The 25,295-nt window shown below is 40.0% G+C and overlaps 2 protein-coding genes across 2 annotated transcripts in view; one reads left to right on the forward strand and one right to left on the reverse strand.

Moving 5' to 3' along the window:
• LOC143140458 (ras-related protein Rab-25-like) overlaps window positions 1-25,295 on the forward strand; it is a 230,825-nt gene that overhangs the window by 64,015 nt on the left and 141,515 nt on the right. The gene's annotated exons all lie outside the window — the stretch shown is intronic.
• Window positions 38-19,910, reverse strand: ctss1 (cathepsin S, ortholog 1). Its single transcript, XM_076301372.1, has 8 exons — window positions 19,627-19,910; window positions 18,460-18,640; window positions 18,208-18,330; window positions 17,659-17,811; window positions 15,753-15,977; window positions 878-1,043; window positions 521-626; window positions 38-287 (listed from the first exon to the last, which is right to left on the reverse strand). Exons 2-8 carry the CDS (start codon window positions 18,586-18,588, stop codon window positions 191-193), a joined length of 999 nt encoding a protein of 332 aa, XP_076157487.1. The 5' UTR covers window positions 18,589-18,640; window positions 19,627-19,910; the 3' UTR covers window positions 38-190.

Below are 25,295 nucleotides of genomic sequence, written 5' to 3' on the forward strand. Positions count from 1 at the left end.
CACACACAAACAAACAAAAACACACACTTCACTGGTAGGCCATTTATGGTTTACTGAGAGTTAAGTGTAGAATTAAAAACACAAATAAATTAAACAATGATAGATGTATAGATTAAAAACAACCGAAAATGTTTCATAAAATATAATGAAGTTTATACACAAGGAAGTCTCAGAGGGCCAAAGTGAACTATTAGACTGTTGGGAAAATAGCAAAGTTGGAGATGCCACACTGGTTTCTGTTGCGGGCCATGCGTACATATCCATTTTCACCCCAGGCTGGTCCCCAGCTGAATAAACAAAAATGACAAGTTATAATGAAAATATGCAGTGATGGACCAAGTTTTAGTTATTTAGGCTTCATGCTATAACACACATTTTACAATAGATTATTATTGGTGAATATGCATCATATTTTGTCACAAATTGTACTTGTTTCATTTTATACATTTATTCTTTATTCAGAGATATAAACTATGTGAAAAATGACAGGAGAAATAGACATCTTAAATATATTGACTACCTGTTCTTAACGAGCCAGTAGTCTTGTCCATTTTCAGTGCCATAGCCCACAACCAGAACAGCATGATTGGTCAGCTTTGGGTTGCATTGTGGATCACTGTATATACCTGGAAAGCCAAACAGACAAAATAACAAACATATTTCACAAGATGTAAAGGAGTAGATAAAGAATCTGTTTGCAAATATGCAAACAAACATTTGCACACAAATATAAAGCAGACCAGGGCTAAATATTTCCTTTTCACAGATAATTGTGGCAGTGGGCTATAGTACACTGCTGAGGAAATACTTTTTAAATACAGTAGATACTGACTATATCGTATCATAGACAGCAACATTTAACATTAGTTTTACATACCTCCTCTATAGTGATGGAGGGATGGTAGCATTGCATTGATCCCTACGGACACTGGGCCAATATTGGCAACTGTGTGCTGCAGGGCCTTCTCACTCCTTGATGGAAGAATCCGGAAATCTATACAGTACCCCGCCCTGCCTCTGACAGAGTAGCGACATTTTCCCTCCTTAAGACACAGAAGGGTATTAAAGTAAGCCAAAAGACAGTGATAATTGGAAAGGCATGCCTCATCTTTGTGTAACCTCTGTAAATGTTTAAACCTAATATAACTAGGCTGGGTGAACTCAGCCTGATCTGGCGGCGGTTTCTTTTCCGCCCATATAACCTCATGAGACATCAAAGTCTTTCTAACCAGGCTCGGACTGGTAATCTACAACCGGGCAAATGCCCGGTGGGCCGGTCCACATGTTGGCCGGTGACCTCCGGGATTTAAAAAAAAAGTTATTTAGCCTATTTGCGGCCCGTCATGTAGACCTAGGCTTAGCCTATGCAGTTGCATCCATTTGGATTGGGGGGGTGACAGGTCAATCATTTTGGCCTCTTCATGACAGGTTCAGTGTGTGCATACCTGCAAACTCAGAAAGGCTGAAAAAGGTGACATATTTCCGACGCGCGCGCGCGCCCGAGTTTTACATTTGAACTACATACACATAGGTAGACCTGAATTGAATAATTGAATATTATCATATTATATTATAATAAACATGCAGTAAGCAGAATTTAAATATGGCTGCATTTGACACTTTTACATTTTAAAATGACATAGTCCTAACAGTAGGCCTACCAGCTGTTTTGAGTTAAGGCCATGTTTAGCCTAATTGAATAACTTAATGATGGAGAAGATATTTTCAGACCTGCCATCCTTGAAGAAATGTCAGTATTACCTCAAACCAGGGAAAACACATTGCCCACCTTGGCCTTCATGTATGCAGCCAAAAACAGACCAAACAACATAAATGTTGACAATCTGTTTTAAAGCCTAATCCTTATCTATAAAAATCACTGGTGTTGATAGAAAGGGACTGTGGATGTCCATTTTCTGGTCTCTATTCTAGCATGTCTGGTTTATTAGTACCTCTTTTCAATCCATTATTATTATGACCGCCGCTAGCGAAGCTAGCGAAGCGGTCATATAGGGATTGTCAAAGTTTTTTTTTTTTTTTTTTTTTTCCCGTCATCTACTTCCTGAAATTTTGGTCAACGATACCCGGGGCACCGAAACACCGGGGCACATGAAATTTGGTGGGTATGTAGCCCCACTAGACTTTTACGGAAAAATTTCGTTTGGTCCCCGGGGGCCACTCCCCCTCCGCGCTGGGCCCCCCGAAACCCAAAAAATGCAGTTTTTCCTCAATAACTACCTGAACCGTGGCACCGAGGATGAAGAAATTTTTATGGTATGTTGGTCTCAAGGGCCCACATCAACTTAGCCCATAATCACTCATTTGTGATTTGCACCCCCCCGGTAAAAAATGAAAATGCAATATCATTCTGCTTTAATCGCCCCTCTCTTCAGTAAAGACGTTCAGAACTGCACCAAATTTTATGTGTATGATTAACCTGACATTCTCTGGGGGTATGCCAAGTTTCGTAGAATTTCATCCATGGGGGGGTCTAAAAAATTAAGTTATGTGTACATTTAGTGACTCTACACTCATTGGCCTGTAGATGGTGGTGCACACATATACACATGCACACACACACACAGGCACCCACATACTATCGGCATTAGAACGGCCGATACATAATTACAAATTCAGTAGGATTAAAAGAAAGCCAAAATAAATATTCATCATCATCATCATGGCTGCATTTCCAGTATTGGCGATAAGAAGTCGTTTGTCCACTAGATGGCGCATCGTTGCAGTGAGACGTAATTTTGTTGGAAGTTAATCTAAAGTGGGTTGGATAGACACTATGCTTCCTACAAGGACAAGACTGTAGGCTACAGTAGTTTACCGCAGAGAACGTCTAAGGGTAGGATGATTTCTGCATGACATGTAATTCCCATTTCCTCTTGAAGCCGAAATAAATCTGATAATGTTTATCGGACATGCTTGTTTTTTACTGCAGGTCCAGTAGGCAGGCTACGTTAATCCTATCAATAGCAGAATGTAGGTAAAATAATGTTACCGTTAGCATGGTTGAGTGATGGAGGCCAATTTGATTATTGATGTATTTGTAGAAAACCATAAATGCGTTTATAGGCTACCAAGCAAATCGATAACAGCACTAATTGTATCTTTCGACTGTCATCTCATTTGCTTATGACCATAACCTAGGCTACTAACAGGAGCTAAGTGAGTTAGCCACAACACGTTCGCTACGTGATGGTTTTTTAATGGAAAATATATAGGCTAGCTGCTACCTGAAAGATAACCTGTCCATGATCCCGTGATGATCTACATCTCCATTTAAACCAGATGTTTTAGAGCGCACGTTGAGATGTATTCAGGGCAGGGCTGTACCTACACATATTTGTTGCACGTGCTACAAAAATCATTCTTTGCGATGGATGATTTAGTACCAACGTTACACCGGTCAGATACAGTTTTGCCTATGGCTATTCCGTGAGACTGAGGCGCTTTTTGTTTGTTCGAAGTGCGTGTTTAGGGTGTGAGAGGGGAGTCGATGTGCTTTGATTCCAGCTTGGTAGTTGTAGTCTATGCGATTAAAAAACACGTGTGTGTGAAGTATCCAAACAATGATAACGCTTTCATTATGGCTGCTTTAGCCACAGACCTTGAGCTACTGTACGTGGGTTGGGTTCCATTTAGAAGTGTCCACTTCATTCGCCCTTTCCGTGATTCACAGCTACGTGAAATGTATTACTACTGATATGCAAAACTATTAACTTTTCGCCAAGAGGTGGCAGCTTGATACTGTAAGGTGTAAGCCATTGGTTCCAACGGAGATTTTATTTGGGTCGCCAGCATAGCCTAGTGACAATTTGTGTTGTGTAATAGGCCTAGCATATAGCTTATAGTTTGTTAACAGTCACGGTTTTGTCATAACTCCCTCTATGCATTTTTGCATTTAGAATAGCTCTAAAACCGGGGGGCGAACACGTCGCAGGGGGGGCGCCAGTGCGTGGATATCTCAATCGCAAAATTAAACAATATTTCTATCGGGCGCCTACCATGGACTAGGCTGGGTGAAAATCAAAAGATTGCGTCAAAAGATTGAGCTTAACCATGGACCTCATGGTTGCAAAATGCAAGGGAACATGAATCAGCATATTATTTGCACAAACAATAACGGAGAGTAGCTCTTCAACTTTGCCCGTTAAAATGTGTATGAACAGTCTCGCAACGCATTTCATGAAGGCCCTTTTGGACATGTCAGTTATTTGCACCACTGGGTAAAACGGCATTTTGTTTGAGACTACTGGTATTTAATTTGTGCATTGACAATAAAGCTGAATATCATTTGAACTAGATGACTAAACTTATGCATATGTAGAAGAAGAAACATTCACAAAAATCCATGACATGACCTCTCTTCTTGATAGCTGTTGAAAACTGCATGGAACTGACAGGGATTTTTTTGTTTAACAATAAATAAATAAATACATTATGCTGCTACCTTCTGCTTTTCCCAAATACAATGTAGCCTACAGGTGTACCTTTCATCAGTCCAGTTGCAATGGATGGACTGTGATGAACTGCCCTACTTGTGATTGTTTAGAGATTTTAAAGGTTTTATAACAATTGTACAGATTTTTTGGCCCAGAAACAAATCTATTCACCTTTGCAGCGCCAGTAGGCTACTTTGTGTGCGGAATGTGTGCAAACACACATTCCAAACAAGCATACACAAAAGTTTCAAGAGTGGGGGATGGAGTAGAAGATGGAGACAAATTCATTAATATGATTTATTTTCGCGGAATGGATGTGCAGGACTGAGCGGCGGTCATATTTTGTACCGCTACGCGGTACATCTAGTTTGATATTTTTTTGTGAAGAAATACATCTATCCCTCATGTTATGTTGGTGTCTTTCTGCTCCTCTCGTGTCTACTGAGGCTGCAATGATCACATTCCAACTAAAGGGGCGGGTCTCAGCAATAGGTGCGTTATCAGTCTAGGCCAGTGGTTCTTAAACTTTTTGTCTGGCGACCCCACAAAAAAGTATGGCGAGGTCTGGCGACCCCACTTTCCCCAAACCCATTCTAAATCCTTACTCAAATACCCCCCTCAAACGTTAACAACTAAATCAAGCAAAAACTAGAAAGCAAAGTCATTTGTTTTATTTACTCCATATGAACAAGAACCGAGAAAACCAAACAATCACGAACGATTAAACAAGCTGCCGCCATATCAGATCAGAGCGCTATGTGCGTATAGCGCGCGCATACACAAGCACGCACACACACATACTGTAGCCTGCAGCATTAGGCCTACAACGTTACATTAATTATATTTATGGCGATAACAATAACAATATTTTTTTATTTCCCTTTTCTGGTTTACTATCTTTAACAATTTCAATGGGAAGGGTGGGCATGCTTCCGTGAACATAGCAAGTTAATTCTAGGAGGAATGCTGCATACGGCGACACGGAGATTTGCTGAGCCGACATCTGTATTTTGAGATGTCGTTTCATTTTGACAGGTTTTAAGCTCTCATTCGCCAGAACATCGCCGCAAATCACACATTGTGGGTGGTCGAGGTTATCTTTAACTTGGCAAGTCAATCCATAATTCAGAAATTCTTTCTGATAAAGCCGACGCGCCTTTTTTACTCTCACCGGCCTGTAGACTTGTCCCATCTGAGGATCACGGAGTAGACGCACTGGTAGATGGCACTTCCGAGCTTTTGTTCATTTTTTAAAGCAGCCACCTGTCCATTTTGGCTAGTAGGCTACCTAGGCCTATGTCTTTTGTTTTGTTTTACTTAAAATAGCGGGAACAAGTTGAGTTTGCGTAGTGGAGCAGTTACATTGTTTCTATCAGCGGACCAGTAGTCCATAGGCTGAACCAGATCTCGTTGAAAGACGAAAACATTTCTCTCTCTTCTCTTAACTGCGTGTAAATAAGAAAAAGGCCAATATTATTTTCCTTTGTTTCACCTAATAATAATTTCAGACTGAATACAGAAAATAATTGGCGACCCCACGGAAGTTTTTGGCGACCCCATTTGGGGTCGCGACCCCTAGTTTAAGAATCACTGGTCTAGGCTACTATAGAAGCCTACGTCTCGCTTGTTTGCGCGCTAATTATCAAGAATTTTCAAAAGCTTATAAAGCTTATATAAGCTTATATAAGCTACACAGACGATCGGGTCACAGACGATCGGGTTAAAAATGTTCTGCCTGGCCCTCCCCCTGGTCAAAAAAATTCTCCTAGGCCCTCCCCCCTACGTGAATAAAATAAAACTGGTCGAAAAATGACGTTTACAAGGTTAAAACGGCCAGCAAATGTCATAAGAACACATACACACACGGGGCTACAAACCAGTGTTGCGCGGGTTTGGTCACAAGCGGCCCGCAGTCGCCCGATATTTTAATCAACCCGACCGCAACTCGGACCGCGAATATTAATTAGGACAAAATTATACCCGACCCGCGATCCGACCCGCTTATTTACAAAATGTGTGCTTTTGGTTATAGCCTGCATGCAGTAGTCCATTTCTGTAAAACAAACTAATTTCTTTGTGAAACTTTATGCAGTAGAACTACACGCAGGCATGCAGGACATAATGTTTGCGCAGGAGAGAGAATGAGAATAAGAGCACAAGCACGCACGCAACCACCAAGGATTAGAACACTAGGATAAGATTTGGCCATGGACATACTTCTTTCGAAAATAGAAATGGGGAGGCAAGGTAGGCAAGAGAGATACATTGCTGGTCAAAACGTTAGCGTAAGAACTGGTTTAAAATGCTGAATGAAGCACAAAGCTTTACTAAAGCACATCCACTGTTTAAAGTCACAAACACAATGAACTAAGGTAACTTTTATGCATGCGCGAACATACATACCGGTAGACAAGGGCGCAGGAGGCACGGGAGACGTGGGGGATGTGTCCCACGCAGTTCTGAAGAGACGGACGTCGTCCCCCCCACAAAAGCCTTATAGGTACGCTAAATAAATAATAACCTATAGGGTTTGCGCTAACTATGTAAAACTCTCCATTAACAGCATCACATCACTAACCACAGCCATCTACAGTTTAAGACTGCACAATCTCATATTCACTCTGTTCGATATCTGAAGCCAATTTGTCTACTAACAACCACCATAAAATAATTACTTGCTTAGTATATAAGCACAGCATCTTTATTTAAGGCAAGCTGGTAGGCTATTAGAGGCAGGCTTTTTTCATTTCTAACCTGCATTTAGACATGCGTTTCGTTTGGAGCAGCATACGGTAGGCTATCAAAAGCATAACATTTTCGGTTTGGTTTGGGATTTATATTGCTAAATGTTTAGACTGATGGGCACTGAAATCTGGGAGATATTTGATGGTTCACGGTTATGTTTCATGCAGTTGAAAAAATGTCGGGATTGTGACATTGAAGTGAAAAAAGCGCTGCTGTTTATTGCGAGACAAGGCAGCCATTCATTGTATGGGGTTATGCTGTAGCCTAATAGGAAAATATCTGCGTAGCCAAGTAGCCTAAATTGAGTTATTGTTTAATTATGCATGATTTAGTACTTTTTATTAAATTCGTAGGCTGGAATGCCTTGAGTCGCGAAACAATTGTGTAATGTAGTAGGCTACCCTAGGCTTCAGCCGGCAATTAGCCTACCTCGAAAGGAGCGGCAAGAGAGTGAGCTTGAGACTGTGTGTTGGATACCCATGGTAGGAAAACGATTTTTCTTTGCCAGCTGTAGGCTATTAATCCAACCAACAATATAATAAAATATTTAGAAGAGGTGTTATTTCATTGACTTAAATCGAAACAATGTCTTCTAGTGCTGGTGGACTGATGGCAATTGTTGGTATATAGGCAATTGTTATCCCGTCTTGTAGGCCTATATGGGAACCTGCCATTATTTGTCCGACTATAAATAGAATCAATCCCGGGCATAATTTGAGGATTTATGGTAGCCTAGTCTCCTGCTCAACATGACATTAGCTGTTATGTTTATTGATAACAAACTCAAAGCCTACTGATCAACTCGTTTTACTACCCTAACTAGCCTATAAATACAAGTCTATACCCAACGTTTTTGTTCTAAGACATTTATTTCAAACATAATTTCAAGACACAAATTGGATATGTCAGTTACCTTGGTGCATACATCCAGAGCAGGCTACACCCCAGAGTGATGGACCTAGCGTTTTTACGCGTTCAGTGTGTATAAAGGTGAGAATTTAGTGGCATCACGTCTGCCTGTCACAGACGTGGGGAGCTCTTTGAAGCTTGGGATAATGTGGTACAGTTACTACAGTAACAGTATTTATTTTTTAATTTTATAAATGCTTTGTTTAAATGCTGTTGGAACAAATAGTAGTTGATTATAAAGTCAACTTTCTGTTGCAATTTTGCAATTCTGTGTGTTCTGGACTGGTAACTTGTTAAGCCAACATGTTCTAACGTTGCATAAATATTAACTGCAAACACATAGTGGAGAGTTGATTTGGTTTATACCAGACAATTTAAGTATAGGCTATTTGATCATGTAGTAGTCTATGTTTGGATAGGCATGATGATTCATTCATGGCTTAATAAAATATCAACATCCCATGTTGCTTTTAGAGTTTTCTACCATTGGCCCAAATAGTGTGAAATAAATCTAAAATAAATAAAAGTAGAATTGCACATAGCAAGAAGCTGGTCTGAGGGCAGATCTGGCATTGTGCTCATCTCACAGTTTTGACCATGTTTTCAAAAAATATTTAGAAAACAATCAATGGTATTATCTTAATATTCTGGCAAGTTTATGGTCGAAAGTGGACCAGAGTTAGCGATCCGATATCTGGAAATCTGATCTCACTATGGGTTTGTGTTCACAATTTGGTCCCCCTCACTTTCAAAATATCTCCTGCGCCCCTGGTTGTTAGTAGACAAATTGGCTTCAGATATCGAACAGAGTGAATATGAGATTGTGCAGTCTTAAACTGTAGATGGCTGTGGTTAGTGATGTGATGCTGTTAATGGGGAGTTTTACATAGTTAGCGCAAACCCTATAGGTTATTATTTATTTAGCGTACCTATAAGGCTTTTTTTCCTTATCAAAAGTGAGGGGGACGACGTCCGTCTCTTCAGAACTGCGTGGGACACATCCCCCACGTCCCCCGTGCCTCCTGCGCCCTTGCGGCACACAAACTTGTGCAAAAACGTTTAGTATACACTTGTGGTGATAGCCTACAGTTAATGTGAATCGCTGACTATAACCAATGTAGAAGATTTGCACCAAATAGGCCTAAAGGCTGTGGTTGTGTTTCTACAACATGTTGGCACAAATTGTAATTTCTGTCAACTATGACGATCTCCATGCATGTTCAGTAGCCTATATTTTTCATTTAGTCAAGCAGTGGCATGGTTTAATCAGTGTTGGGCAAGTTACTTCAAAATCGTAATATATTATGTATTACTTATTACTGTCATTTCAAAGTAATTCATTACATTATGATATTACTGTCTCTGAATTCTAAGGTATTACACTACTATTGTATTACTTTTAAGTTACTTTTACCAAAATATCTGGAAATATGGATTTGGAATTCTAAATGCAGTTTATTATGCTCAATGCAGCTCATTGCACTTCTAATGGAGGGTGATGTGGTACAACATAATGACTGAGCTAGGCTTAAGGCTAACAACAGTAGAATGCAATAGGTGCAGTGATGGCTTATGATGCAATAGAAGGAACAATCATAGCCAGAATTTTGTTTAAAAAAGACAAAAGGTCAAAGTCTGGTCAATTGTGATAGAAATGCTGTAACTTTAGGCTTAGGCCTACTCATTAAAATCAACAGAGAGCCCACTACCTGTATATTGTAACCCAAAACTTAAAGACTTGTCAAGATAGGCTACACAGTGCAGCTACTGGCCATTTTGGTTCCCTAACTGGTGAAATACTAGCCTGGCTAGCGCCACCACTTCTCAATGAGACGTGGTCTGGGAACCAAACGTTCATTTTCTCGTATTTGAAAAAAATGCCCAGGGCCCACTTCCCCGATAACGACGGAGACACGCTCTTAAGAGGGTTTTCTACGATTCATCTTACGATCGTTCGTTTGATTTTTCCGACTGTTTCCCGAACATGCTCGTAGCGTGAACGCGCGTGCACTGCTCTTAAGATGCTCTTAAGGGGAGCTGTCCACGTTAATAGTTCTGAAATATCCTCTGATTTGACGGTGATGTCAGGTGACTGCACGTCACAGATATAGGCCTACCATTTAAACTTCGGATCTACACATTAATTCACATCAATACGAAAATAAAACACTTTGACATCTGCATGTAAGCATCCCAAGTAGGTTATATACCACACAGAGACATAAATAATTGTAATTATTTTAAGATTAGATTGTTGCACCATGCAATAATTTTTCGCGGTGCCACTTATGAACACGTTTGAAGATAAGAAAGAAGTCGAGTAAGAAAGAAAGGAAATGTGTAGGCTTAGATTTTGATGCAGTAGGCTACAGACTAAACCACATGTTGCTTTCTCTGCTTTTTACCTCATAGGCCTAATAAAATATTCACTTAGCAAAGATAAGGTCAAACTATTCTAGCAACGTCTCGTTTCATAACTTGATTGCATTTTTGTCCGCTTTTCATCACATTATTATGACCATTAAATGTAGGCTATTTTGCACGCTAAAATCTGATTCATCACAGGTAAACACAATAAAGAATGGGAACGTAAGTTGGATTATGTATTCTAAGTTGTAATTCCTCTGTATGTCCTGTTGGTGACCTCAGTGAGAAGTACTGTTAAGACGCTCTTAGCCGGTAACGAGTACTCTGGAGCACTCGTAGATCTACGAGTGTTTTCACGACGCTCTTAAGCTACGATGGTTTCGGGAAACAGTCGGCAAATCTTAAGACGTTCGTAAGAGGGACTTTACGACGCTCTTAGGCTTAAGATGCTTTCGGGGAAGTGGGCCCAGATCCGTTTATTGGGTGCCACGGATGTCTATCAAATGCGTCTGTGCATAGCTCATCATCGTCTTGCTTTCCCCCCTGTTCTGTGATTGGTTCCCTATCTAAGGCGAAAATTTGCTCCATTGTCTCCAGGCTGCCTTAGCAGCGTGAATCAAATTGCGAGCAAGGCAGCATGGGAACACCCAGGCTAGTGAAATACAGTATTAACCTAAGTATGTCATCATATGGCCAACTATAAAGATGTAATCTGCCTGTTCCCAGGGATGGGTGTATTTCTGAAACATGTAATATGTGTTTCAAATGCAAAATAGTATTTTGTCATTTGTATTTTATTGGGTTTTTATTGGCTCTGTATTTTGTATCAAAATACTTTATTGGTGTGTATTTTTGTATTTTAAAAATACTGCAAAATACTAAATACTAAAAGACTCAGCCATTTTTTATGCAGTAGTATGTTGGGGGAGTGGCATCTCAGCTGCCGACAGGAGGAAGTTGAATAAACTCATTAAGAGGGCTAGTGCTGTTCTGGGATGCAAGCTGGACTCAATAGAGATAGTGGGAGAGAGCAGGATGGTAGCGAAACGGACATCTATGCTGGGTCACGAGCGTCACCCAATGCATGCCACTCTGTCAACACTGAGCAGCTGTTTCAGTGACAGGCTGCTACACCCTGTGTGTATAAAGGAGAGACATCACCGGTCCTTCCTACCCATTGCAGTTAGATTGTATAATAAACACCACCCCAATAGAGCACAAGGCACTTTAGAACTACTGGAGATGTTTTACTGACTACTTTTTTATACAGTTTTATACATTACACAAGGACTATGTAACTATTCTTAAGAACTGTGGGTTCCCATTAGAAAAGGTTATCCTTGTTGTTGTTGTATTTATTTATTTTATGTATTTAGCATTAGTGCGTAGTAGGATGATAAGACTGTCTGTTACTGCGATAAATGGCTGTACATGGTGGTTGTGCTTTCCCCACATGAGCTCAAACAGGTATGGTGCTGGGAAGCATGCCCAAGGAATGTGTATTTGTGTATGTGTATTTGCTGCATGTCCTACTGAAGATGTATGGGGGGGGGGGGGTTTCCTATAAGTCTCTTTTCCTTCATTGTCTTGGACGCTGTAACAATGCAAATTTCTCCCTTGGGAGACAATTAAAGGATTATCTTATCTTATATTATCTTATCTTAAATGTGAAAAACACAAAAAAAGTAGATACTACACACAGGTGTAATGAATAATTGGTAATTAGGCAACAATGGTTTATGTTTATTTAGAAATACATTCTGATGTATTTTTGCCCATCCCTGCCTGTTCCCAGCATTAGCACAACACTTTGCGATGATTAGCTTGTCACCTGTAACGATATATGGTAGGCCTAAGTGACTGACCTATCTGGGTACACTCAACATCTTACCATCTATTGATGTCATTGTGGTTGAGATATCTGACATTTTTCTGTTAAAGATTGGCATGGAGACAATGGGACATGGTTGCCTTTGTCAGTGTCCTTATGTGAACTTGCACAGGTCAACTTGCTCATCTTTACTTGTGTACCACTTCACACCAGTGCTTCAGACCAGAGCTGATGCTTCAGCAATAGCTGTCACTGAAAAGCTGTAAGTGTTGTTGAACACAGCTGTTCTCACATTAGCTGATTGCGATAAACATAAACCATTGTTGCCTAATTACCAATTATTCATTACACCTGTCTGTAGTATCTACTTTTTTGTGTTTTTCACATATAGTATTTTGCAGTATTTTTAAAATTACAAAATTACTATTTTGCATTTGAAACACATATTACATGTTTCAGAAATACTACCCATCCCTGGGAACAGGCAGATTACATCTTTATAGTTGGCCATATGATGACATACTGTACTTAAGTTAATACTGTATTTCACCAGTTTGTGCATAAAAAGCCAGTAGCCAGTTGCTGCACTGTGTAGCCTATCCTGACATGTCTTTAAGTTTTGGGTTACAATATACAGGTAGTGGGCTCTCTGTTGATTTTAATGAGTAGGCCTAAGCCTAAAGTTACAGCATTTCTATCACAATTGACCAGACTTTGACCTTTTGTCTTTTTTAAACAAAATTCTGGCTATGATTGTTCCTTGTATTGCATCATAAGCCATCACTGCACCTATTGCATTCTACTGTTGTTAGCCTTAAGCCTAGCTCAGTCATTATGTTGTACCACATCACCCTCCATTAGAAGTGCAATGAGCTGCATTGAGCATAATAAACTGCATTTAGAATTCCAAATCCATATTTCCAGATATTTTGGTAAAAGTAACTTAAAAGTAATACAATAGTAGTGTAATGCCTTACAATTCAGATACAGTAATATTATAATGTAATGAATTACTTTGAAATGACAGTAATAAGTAATACATCATATATTACGATTTTGAAGTAACTTGCCCAACACTTAAACCACATGTCACTGCTTAACTAAATGAAAAATATAGGCTACTGAACATGCATGGAGATCGTCATAGTTGACAGAAATTACGATACTGATTATATAATAACCTATAGGTCCAAATCTAAATGTTTGGGTTCAGTTTATGAAGTGTTGCTACAGCATGATACTGTGTGTTTGTTATTTATGGGGGGGAATCAGGGGGGGATTTTGGTATCGGTGGGCTTGTGTGTGTGTGTGTGTGTGTGGGGGGGGGGGGGGGGTCGTCGGTCCAATAGTGGGCCGGTCCAGGAGAAAATTGCCAGGGCCGAATTTTGTTCCCAGTCCGACCCTGTTTCTAACTCATTAAGTCCTTCAATGACAGTCAGACATATCCTACTTGGATATCACCATAAAGCCTCTTCAGTATGATGCTGGCCTGCCAGTCTGCAATCGTCATTACTCATACAACATCATATAACAGATGCCATCATTAACTAAACAAAAGAGATGTGAGTTCAGTGACTCTCAGTCCTTCTCATCGTGTCCCTGTGCTTGGCCTGTTTTCTAGCTGTTAACACTCTGTACACCTCACCAGTGACCAGACAATCATCTAATCATCACCTGACTAATCTTGACCTCTAAAACAACTGCATGATAAATATACAGTGTGCAGGGATGGATATTTATAGACCCTTTCAAGAGAGTTCCATTATCAGCATCATAGTTGGCCCCACAAGGCTTCCGTTTTAACATTCCATATGTTATCTTAATGCAGAGGAAGTAGATTGGGAACCAAATAGAATGTTCAAGCATTGTTTTTGTCCCTTTCAACAATAAAAACAAAAACAATGCTTGAACATTCTATTTGGTTGAAAGGGTCTACGCAGAGGGTTCACTCTAGTCTCCACTCAGTTTAGCTGCTAGCCCATTTCATACATAATACAACTCAATGTGCTTAATAATGATAAATAAAACATGTGGGACAAAAGTATATATAATATATATTAGGGGTGTAACGGTACACAGAAGTCACGGTTCGGTTCATACCTCGGTTCGGACATCATGGTTCGGTACGAGTTCGGTACAATGGAGGGAAAAGCAAAACAAAAATGCAGAAAGCATTTTTTTTTGTACATGTCTCAGGCTGTACCACCTAGTGTCATACAGTCTCTTCCCTGAGCTATCTGCAACAGCCTGAAGTGTGTAAGATGTAGGCTAAACAGTACAATAAGTACCCAGACTCCATCTGTAACTTGTAAACAAAATAAGACAATCAGCTAAAAACTGAAAATAGGCCTACAGCATCTCTTATTTCTGAAAGTGCAAATTACATAGAAAAATGATTTTTAAAAATCCACTTAAGCAAGACCTTCAACATCTGTGTTTAGTTGTATATGGAAGGGTCTACAATTTGCCTCAATATTTTTTTTTATTGTGTGTAAAGTAATAATCTAGCCTACTAACTGTAAAAATATCACACTATTTTGCCTTTTTTTAAAAAACGAAATTGCTCCTTTCATTTCATAAACAGACTACAACTAGAAGTCACGTGACTTTGCCCTTTGACGTTAACTCACCGTAGCATGGTTTGTTTATTAGCCTGGTTAGCGTTGTCACTTTATTTTACTGTCTATGCACTTAACACCAGCTCCTCATGTAAGAAGTTACAAGTTACCCCAACATAAAGGTAATTACCACGCGATTTACATAGCTTTCTGTCATTACGAAATCATTTAATTTAAGCCATAGTTTTTGGCCCTATTTCTATGTGAATCCAAAGGCTGCTGATGCGCAGGGGAAGTTTTTTCCCCTCGTTTCAGTGATTGGTAGCCTACATCATCTGGGTGATGGCTTCGAATATGTGTAGTATTTTTTCCACTCACATACCCAACAACTGCTGAACAACGCCGACACACAGTTTCATCTTATCCAGCACTCTTTCGCCTGTACTAACGTTACTATAACTGAAGTTCTCAAACTTGCGATATTAAAGAGACCAGCGGATCGATCCTCTAACTCTTGTGGGTCTAACCTTAGTGCTGCTAATGACTGACGGACTTGACCGACGACCTGACAAAAAAAACATAGGCGCCAATCAGAGCTTCAGAGCTAAGGCGAGGCTACAGATTAGCGTTAGGTGTCGCTAAAGAACTCCCGTAACTCACGCTACTTAACAGTAATTGCGCATGACATTAATTAATGCGCACACGAGTTTTATGTATTTTTATACCGTGTATTCTCCGTGTAAATTCATGCACCGAACCGTGACGCCCGTACCGTTTCGGTTCAATACGAATACATGAACCGTTACACCCCTAATATATATATTAAAAAGGAAAATATAAAAAGAAAATAATAACTCTATAATCATGTCCCTGTTCTCTCGAGCTCACCCTCCTCTCATAGGGGTAATAATTTGCAGAGTCGATGCCCTTGTTGTGGATGACGTATATGAAGGACTTGCTCAGGTAGCCCCCCCTGCAGCCGTGGTTGCCGAAGGCGATGCTGCAGTCTACAAGGTTCTGTTGGCTAAGTGGAGTTAGTTTGCCTGTCCGACGCTTCATCTGGGCCTCCAGAGCGCCTGCTGAACTGAACGCCCAGCATGAACCACAGGGGCCCTGTGGAAGACACCAAACAGCCATGCATCAAGTCATCCACTTTGTTATGTATATCGAATGACAATCTAATCATTAAAGAACAAATGGAACGGAGGTGGTATGCAGACAACACTGTGTACTTGGCAATTTTATTTGAAGACGTTTATTCTATTCTGTTTTCAGCAGTAGATTTACATAAAGAGAGAGTCAAGTTAATTTATTGTTATAATAACTTAATTGGCGTCATTCAGAACAGAACTTTTGAACTAACAGCAGCCAGACTTGGTGTAGGCTATTAGTTATGACTTAAAGCAAGGTATTATCAAGTCCTAATGAACAGCAAGTCTCAGGACAGTCTGGTGCCACACTTCTGATTATCCACATCCCTCAGACACACATGCCCACAGAGATTACACTGACCTTATATAGCCAACTCTAAAGCACATTTACATTTATTAATTTAACAGACGCTTTAATCCAAGACTATTTACAAAAAATAGGATTAACTTTCAAGATAGAAAGCAGAGGAGACCTTAGGTAGCAATTAATACTATATTAATCAATCACAAGCATACAAGAAATGGTTTGTAATCCACTATGTCTATGCACATATAAGCTTATAAGTACAAAGGGCACATTTGGAAAAAAAAATCAACGACCTACCACAGTGTCTGAAACTGAAAGTGTCTGAAACTCATGATAATAATAAAGTAGTAAATTGTAGGAAGTCAAATAAATAGTGTTCAGTTAACTCTTTAAGAGTTCATTTTATTGTATACAGTAGAGCTTGATACTCTTCTCAGATCAAAAGGAAGTCATACAACACTTACTGTATTCAAATGAACTCCTACATATTTTTTGTAATTTAACACTTCATATTATACACTTGTGATTTTACTGTGTAGAAAGCCAACTGGGTGAACCCAGACAAACCTGTTTGCAACAATTAGCTAATTTGAATTTGCTCTACCGGTCCATCGGAAAGAATCCCATTGACGCCTGTTTCAGCATTGACGCTTCTGAACCTCCCATAAATTGGTGCATTAAACTCTTACCAAATCATTTCAGGAGTGCAGGAAACACATATTTCTTGTTAAAGCTGCAGTTGGCAAGTCTGACAGATTGAGGGGACTTAGCCAAAATTTTGAATGTTTACAACTCTCATGCCCCTCCCCCACTACCACCGAGCACCCTGTCATCGAGTTTGTGCTTGTCAGTCCGCACCAGACTGCACCAGACTGTGATTGACAGATCAGATGGTCAGATCTCACACAGCCCTGCTTTGATTGGACCAGAAGAACCGGGAGCTGTGGATTTTTGCAAAACAAATAACAGGCTATAGGTGGAGGAGGTAGAAGTGCGTTTTTTCCCTAAAACCGGCTGATTTCTGTTGTTCTGTCGGAGCATAGTGTCGGTTTTAGTAAATATGATCAAAAAAATCTTGCCAACTGCAGCTTTAATGACTCAATTCCAAAGAAAATGCACATTGCTGGGTTTTTGGTGAGTCGGAAAAGGATGTCAATGGGATCCCTTCCAGATCCCTGCAGAGCAAATTCAACAATTTGGCTGGATTCACCCAACTGGATTCATTAAACATCAGAGGGAACCTGAACTTGAAATGTTGCTGTTGTGTGAAGAAACATATTTGCCTTGTGGTGCTGTGGTAGCAGATGTATGCCTAAGTCATGTGCTAATATCATACCTGATTCTGCACCTCGCTGACCAGACCCTTCTCAACCCAGTTCACTTTCTCTGGAAGAGGCTCCTCCATTACTGGAGTGAAAGTTACGTTGTGATGGGCGGAGGGATCCTCTGACTTCAAACAGCTCAGCATTTCATTGACTTCATCTGTAGTCTGGGCAGATTGAGATGCCAAAGAGAACATAAAGACCTACTTTATTTTTTGGGGGAATTTATTTGAATTAATTTTATTTATTTACATTTTTCTACTTAGAGAATATGATTATACATCTTTAATAGTATACGTTTAGAAAATAAATTTTTTTCGATAGATTTTACAGAATGGTTTGCGAAATTAGTCAAACAATGAAGCCGCCTCTGCTTGGTTAGAGAAGAAGCCACAAGTGAGAATGTGAAAGGAAGTCAGCTACATTGTCAAATAGTGTCAACATGCTACCACTAGGTATACTATGTAAAGCATGCTACCACTAGAAATACTATTTATAAATTCATGGCAGTACTACAGTTTTTAAGCACTTGAAGCACATTTGAAGGTCAATCTGTAACCTACCATATCAGCAAAGTGGTTCAGTCCTAACATGAAGGAATACAGGCCTTGGGAGGCTTCCAGGTTGTGTCTCATCACTTGTTGAACTGTCTTCTCCCAAATTAACTTCCTATAGACTTCCTCATTCTGAAATGTAAGTACATGCAAACTCAGAGACAGAAGACAGTAAGACATACTGTAAAACCCAACTGGTAAAGATGAGCTTAATATCACACGTATACACACGAGAGAGGTATATACTTGGGTCAGTAGTACCTGGTTGGGGTAGACTTTGCTGTGCTCAGCCTTCCAGATCTCCCATGTGCCATTCAGGCTGAAGGCACCGGAGAAATGACAGACAGCCTCCAAGGCAAAGAAGGAGAGGCTCAAGAGGTGGTGGAGCATCCTTAGAGTTCAGCAGGGGACCAGCTGCCCTCTCTCCTGGACCTCTAGAGCTCTAGAAAAGATACTTTTAGTACATGCATAGGCCTACAACGACAGAGGAAAGTATTTTTACAGGGAGAGAGAGAGCTAGAGACAAAATGTAGGTATAGGACATCAGGGGTGTAGCACAAGATCTTGGGCTCCTGCATAGGCAGTCCTATATGTTCCTCAACCCAGGTAAAATAAAATATTCCAGACTTTTCAAGGTGGTTTTACCCCCTGTCTGACGCCCCTGTAGGACATGTCCAATCCATACTTCCCCCCTCTCTCTGAGGACATTTTCCAAATATGTTACAAACTGTATTTGTTCAATAAATGAGGCTTCTGTATCTCCTTTTAATTAATTCATTTAGCACACTTAAGCAATTAAAAGTAATTGGTAGACATTTGTAGACAGCTGAGGTCTGACTCAAATGAGGTTTCTCCTGAGGCAAGTGAAGGGGACAGGCCCATAGATAACATCTGTTTGGGCTTGAGTCTTTCCTTAAAACCACTTCTCCTTTCGCTGCTAAAACAAATGTGGTAATTTCATAGCCAACTGCCAAACTGACATTTTTAGATGTTGGCTCTTGTTCCCTTTGTGTTTTCACTCAATGGTCCTTATACATATCAAGGACGTTCATTCAGCTTCAGACAATCAGGTATGTATAAAGAAACTATTACAGTGAAAACATTTCTCAGTTTACTTTTAGTGTAGCCTACCTGCCATGACCTGCAAACCTGCATAAAAGGCTTTTACCAGGAGTCCAGGACATGTTTCTGAAGTTAAAACAAGCTAAAAAATGCTCTTAACTCTGTGGTATATCAAAGCCTCAAAACATAGATGAAGATATTACTATTCATGTGGAAAAGTGACAGGAAACACGAGAAAGAGAGAGAGAGAGAAACAAAAAAATGACACAGAATGTGTCACACACACACACACATAAGATAACACACAACACAGAAATAACTGATGATCCGGATCTCACTGATAATAGGGATGAAATGCAAGCTTACCAGATTGCGCTGCTTCACGTCTGATTACCTCACAAACTCTCGATGAAATACTCAGTGTTTGTCTGAACCTTGAACAGGGAAGTAGCATTTCCTGAGTTCAGTCTCCACTTTTAAAACATTCATGGTTTTGCTTTCACACTCACACAATACCTATTTATCTTTTGCTCTAGCAAAGATTTGTGACACTCACAGAGAGAACCACATTTACACTCACAAATGAGTATACGTACATTGCCTCTCTCTCTCTCTCTCTCTCTCTCTTTCTCTCTCACACACACACACACACACACACACATACGACCCCCCTTGTCATGTGAAAACAATTTCAATTCATCAGCTGTCATTCCTTTGCCACAAAGCGGCACCAACCGTTCATTGGTTCTCTGCTCCAGGAGCAAACAGACTTCATATTTCCATTTGCTTATCAAGCACTGAAGTATCATCTTCTCCAAGCAGCACTGCACATGTATATGCCACACTACCATGATATGGAGTCATGTTGATACGTGTTGATAGCATGTCAGATTAAAGCTGTAAGTTGTTCAAAAGTGAGTGAGTTCTATGTTTAGTGGAACAGCTGGGCATGTAGCTGAGGCCCAGGCCAATCAGGTTATTTTTCAATTGAATAAGTGCATGCGCACTACACACACACGTGTTTATCTGGGGAATTTAATGAAGCCGGACAATTTCTGTACATTTCAAACATCTCTGTATCATGGCCTCAAAATAGGATCTATCTTTACATTAGGCTGACGCATTTTTAGCCAAAGCGACTTACATATGTCAACTATATTACAAGGGATTACATTGTCCCCAGAGCAACATGGGGCTAAGTGCCTTGCTCAATGGCACAATGGTGGAAGCCGAGAATTGAACCGACAACTTTCAGACTAGGCTACTGCACGCTAGCCCAGTTCCTTAACCGCTACACTACCACCGCCCTTGAGTGAGGTGATCCTCCCCAAGTGTATTTTTTTTATTGTTCTAACCTCCCTTCACTACGTTTAATTAAAACTGGGACCAGGGGAGAGGCCAAGCACAGCAGTAGCATTGGCATCTTGTATTATCAGCATTTCTTACCATAAAAGGTAGTTTGAGACCTACCTGAGGTCATTTCCTTGTCCCACTCCCCATTGCTCTCTCCCACTCATTTCCTGTCCTCTCTTCACTGTCCTGTCTAATAAAAGGCTTTGAGCCCCTAACACATGCAGACACACATACACACCGCATGCATGCACACACACGCACACACACACACATTATTCTAAGCTTTGTCATACCTTGCCACCACAGTTGTAACGCTTAAGGTCTTCATTTTCCTTAATTGTAGTCGGGATTCTTTTGGAATATACAGTATTGAACTATTGAACGCGTCAATTTTTTTTTCAGTAAGTATACTTCCAGTGAGGCTATTTGCATACACACATAATTCTACTCATGGACTTTAATGTTTGGATTGTTTTATATGGGTGGATAACCTGAGTTAATACTAATGTCTGGTGAAAATGTCATGCAAATGCTTTCTGCCATCTCCAACGGCGGAGACATGGCCTGTTGCCATACAAGTGGACAAAATAATGATCGTAAGGAAATCTAGGCAGGTGGTGTTGCTGAGCAAGAAAGAAAACTTCCTGTAGTAAGCACAGAGACTACTTAATCTGAGATTCAGTAAACCAATCAACCAACCGTGTGTAGAGGTTTATAACTGAAACTCAAGGTCACACGGCAGGAAGTTACATCACATTATGTATGGCTTAAAGTCATGGTTTCAAAGCACGTGTAGTCCTTTGTATGTTTTTTTTCTCCCATGTTGGCACCAGAGGGTTATCCCAGGATCCTTTGCAGATATTGCATGACTGGTGGACGGGAAAGGGCTGAGTCAGATGCGGATGCAGCAGGCCACCTGTTCAGTGGGAGAGACATACACGGCCATCTGCTTACATATGCAGCCATCGCCATCGTTAACGCTAACGTTTCCCCTTCAGTGTGCTGTAGCAGGTTTCAGTTGAGCTCATTATGTCCAGCACCTGGGAATGACTCTCTCTCACTCTTCACCAATGGCTTGCCATTTCAAGGACAAAGGGCGGGTTAAATCAGGGCACTTTTTCTTTTTTTCTTCACTTTTTCAACTTTCACTGCTTTGCCAGTTACCAATAGCTTTTTCAGTGTTACCAAGCTAAAGAATGCCCCATGTGTGTATGCATCTTTCACGTAAGGTGGAGTTCTGATATTTTTAATAATAATGATATGATATTAGTTTTTATTATATATTTATTATATTATTATTTATTAAACTCAACTGTTGTATTTTCCACTTTACGTTTGCCTGTCCTTCACCTCATTACGTAAAACACACTCAACCAGCAGCTAGGCCATCTTGTAGACAAATAATCCTCCAGAGTCAACAGCACTGTTGGCTAAAGACCAATAGACAGAAGTACAAGGCTATGTAGAATGAAAATAATTTTGTAAAAAAAAATAATACACATATTTTGGGGTATACTTTGTATTTGAATGATTGGTGTCAATAAATTACAGTAGTTTCTGTTATTGAACACAGAACTACCCTAACAGTAGACCTATATTTACTAAATCCAGTATAAATTGTATGTGGGCAAATACTGAAGTTGCCTTATCTAACTAATGAGTTTTTCCTTGCAGTCACTATGTATACATGTTTATGTTTGTTGCTATTGCAATGATTTGCTGTTGTTATTCTGTTACATTATTGTTGTTAATATTATGTCACTCTATTTTGTTTATTGGTATTTTCATAGGCTATGAATTATTCATTTTTTATGATAATGTTTTTGTTGATATTGTACATCGCTTAGAACAAGAACACAACCCCTTTTCTCAATGTTGCCAAGGTGTGTTAGCTGTATAAGCAAACCCATGCTGTCTTCACAAGTAAAAGGGATATACCATTTAAGGGACATTCCAGGATTTTGGTACATTTCCTGTCCCACCACTTAAATCTCAAATGTACATATCCAAAATATCTAAATGACTATTTTTTGTGAATAATGCACTTGTTATAAGACAAACTGTAAAATTTGGTGGAAAAATAAGCTCCTTAGATATTATTCAAAAGACCGAATACCTTTGGACCACCTCAAAAAATGGCCATTTTCTCTTGTCCCACACATTGGGTGACCAACTCCATTCCTCTTGTATATTATTGATATTCATCTCCTTTACTTATGAAAACAATTTCTTTGATCTACATTGTATTGCATGTTACAGTTTTTATGGTATTAAGTTGTGTCCCACAACATGCGCGCAACCCTGTTACCATAAGGAATTTTACCTGGCAGAGAAAGAGTTAAAAATATTTGTCTACTGGCACAAAGGAAGTTACAACACAAGGACATTTTCTGCCCACATGGTAAGACCAAAGGGAAGTGCTTTTTTTTTCAAAAATGTTTGTCCAAGTTGTGTGTCACTCAGTGAACGCAACTCTGTTACTCATATTGTACGACTAATATTGAGTAGAGTCAAAATTTACTTTATATACTTATATAACCATGTTTGTCCTTGATCTTGTATATAGCTAAATTTTACAGTTAGCATCTGTTCCTGGGGTAGCCTAAACCACAACTTAGCCTAGATTTGCAACCCTGTTACTCGCAACCCTGTTACTGTAAGTTGCATACTAAGCATAGCATCTCATGTAAAAAAACTGCTTCGATACCTGAGCTTGACGAATCAAACTTTTTGATAGTCTATTACCTGTAGTTAATAAATATATGACTAAAAATGATCAAATTGAAGATAAATTTTTCAGAAGTGGCCACCCCTGAAATGTACCAAAATCCTGGAATGTCCCACAAATACATAGCAGACACTAGGCCTATATTGAAATTGGAGATGGACAGACAGTTCCAGGTTTTTAAACTTTAAATAGGGTTATTTTCTTTGTGTTGAGGACGGTTAAAAAACTATGCTGAATGCCTTGATAAGCTGACAGCAAGATTTTTTTCCTTCTAATTTACTTCCCTCTGTTTCCTCCAAAGTTTGACTGACATGTTCACAAACCAATTACTGGAGGATGAAAGGACGCTTGTGTGGGTGATTGGCAAAGGCCATCTTTAGGCCAATCTGTGGCTTTTGCTCTGTGATATGATTTCATAGAGGATGACTTTCACCTCGCAAAAGCCCGTGTTTGAATTCAGCTCTTAGGCTCCATCTGGTGTTTTCACCAAATCCCCTGATTTGGCTGGCCCGTCCTTTCTTGCCGTCATCCCTTTAGATAAAGCTAGGGGAAAGTAATGCACTATCCTGGCCGGATTCCACGGCGTGTTTATTAAAATAAATATATAAATAAATTCGATCACAAATCCTCCAAAGCAGGACTTGTTTTCAGAATATTATTGTCGCTTTAACTCAAGTAACAGAAACTATTACGACTGGAAACAACTAGCCTATATAGGCTATCATTGTAACTGCTGAGATTTTGTGAAACTACAAACAACATGTTTTGCTTGTCTCTCGCTGGCGTGCGTGCTGAATATGAGCGTGATGGTCAGGTTTGAGACGGACGACCCAAATAATCCGTGAGACAGATGCGACATACTGGCGGAAACAACGCTGTGGAGAATGTTGTTCATTGAGAATATGACAGTAGGCTAACACCTGTGGACTTCTGACAGGGCTGGATACGGAAACGGAGTCTGCGGTGGTCCTCTGCATTCGCAGGTGTGTTCACCTGCCGCCGTGGCGCTTAGCAGGATGCACCGCGAACGGAATACACCGCCTGAATGTCCATAGACGAGTTCGAAACTTCATCACAGTCCAGTCAGAATACCGGTGAGTTCTTCATGTTGGCTAACAGTTGTGTGTTAGTTGTAGCCTAGCCTAAAGAATTTCTGGCTGCAGTAAAATTCGCTAATCAAACACCTATAGGCTACTTTGTAATGTTTTCCTAATTCATCCTGTAGGCCTAGTTCCTCTGCGAATTTAATTATTCCCTTTCTCTGGAAGAAAGCTATTAAACTAATTGGTTTGACAAGCTGATTCGATAATTTGACAAATAGGACTGACTCATTAATAATATAGGTTGCTTGATGCCAAAATAATTTTCTGAAATATTCTTCATACTATGTCGAATTAGCAGATGATTCATGATTTTTTTTTTATATATGCCAGCATTTTGCTGTGCATCACCGTTTCTCTCTTGACTGTCTGTGGTGAGATGATGTATTTTTTAATTAGGCAAACACAGCAAGGAAGACGGATAACAGAAAAGATAGACACAGTAACAAAAACAGAAAAGATTATATTATTATTATTATTTTATTACAGGGCATTCATAATCAGCAGTTCTTTGGTCACATTTTACAGTGTAAACTTGAGTATGCCATCAGGGTAGGCTACTCATTAACCTTGCCCCAATGTTGGATTAATAAAAATAAAATAAAAAACACTTGTGAAAACGTGCTGCTAGGGGAGGTGTAGGGGAGGGGATTATTGGGTATTGGGGAACAGGAAGCTACCTCCCCTCTTTGGACTGGTTAAGGCTGCTGTGCTTGTAAGGACAGAGGGCTTCCCCATCTTGTCCATCTGCATCAGGTTCTCTCTCTGTGAGAGCTGGGTGTGCGGTGCAGCTGCTAAGCCAGCTGTGGGTGAGGATCGGCCGTGTGATTAATCCCCCTTCGCGCTGGATCCAA

Source organism: Alosa pseudoharengus, unplaced genomic scaffold, assembly GCF_046254945.1.
Source record: "Alosa pseudoharengus isolate Yale_2024_CS ecotype anadromous, Long Island Sound unplaced genomic scaffold, YU_APseudo_1.1 YU_APseudo_1.1_scf_23, whole genome shotgun sequence".
Lineage (NCBI taxonomy): Eukaryota > Metazoa > Chordata > Actinopteri > Clupeiformes > Clupeidae > Alosa > Alosa pseudoharengus.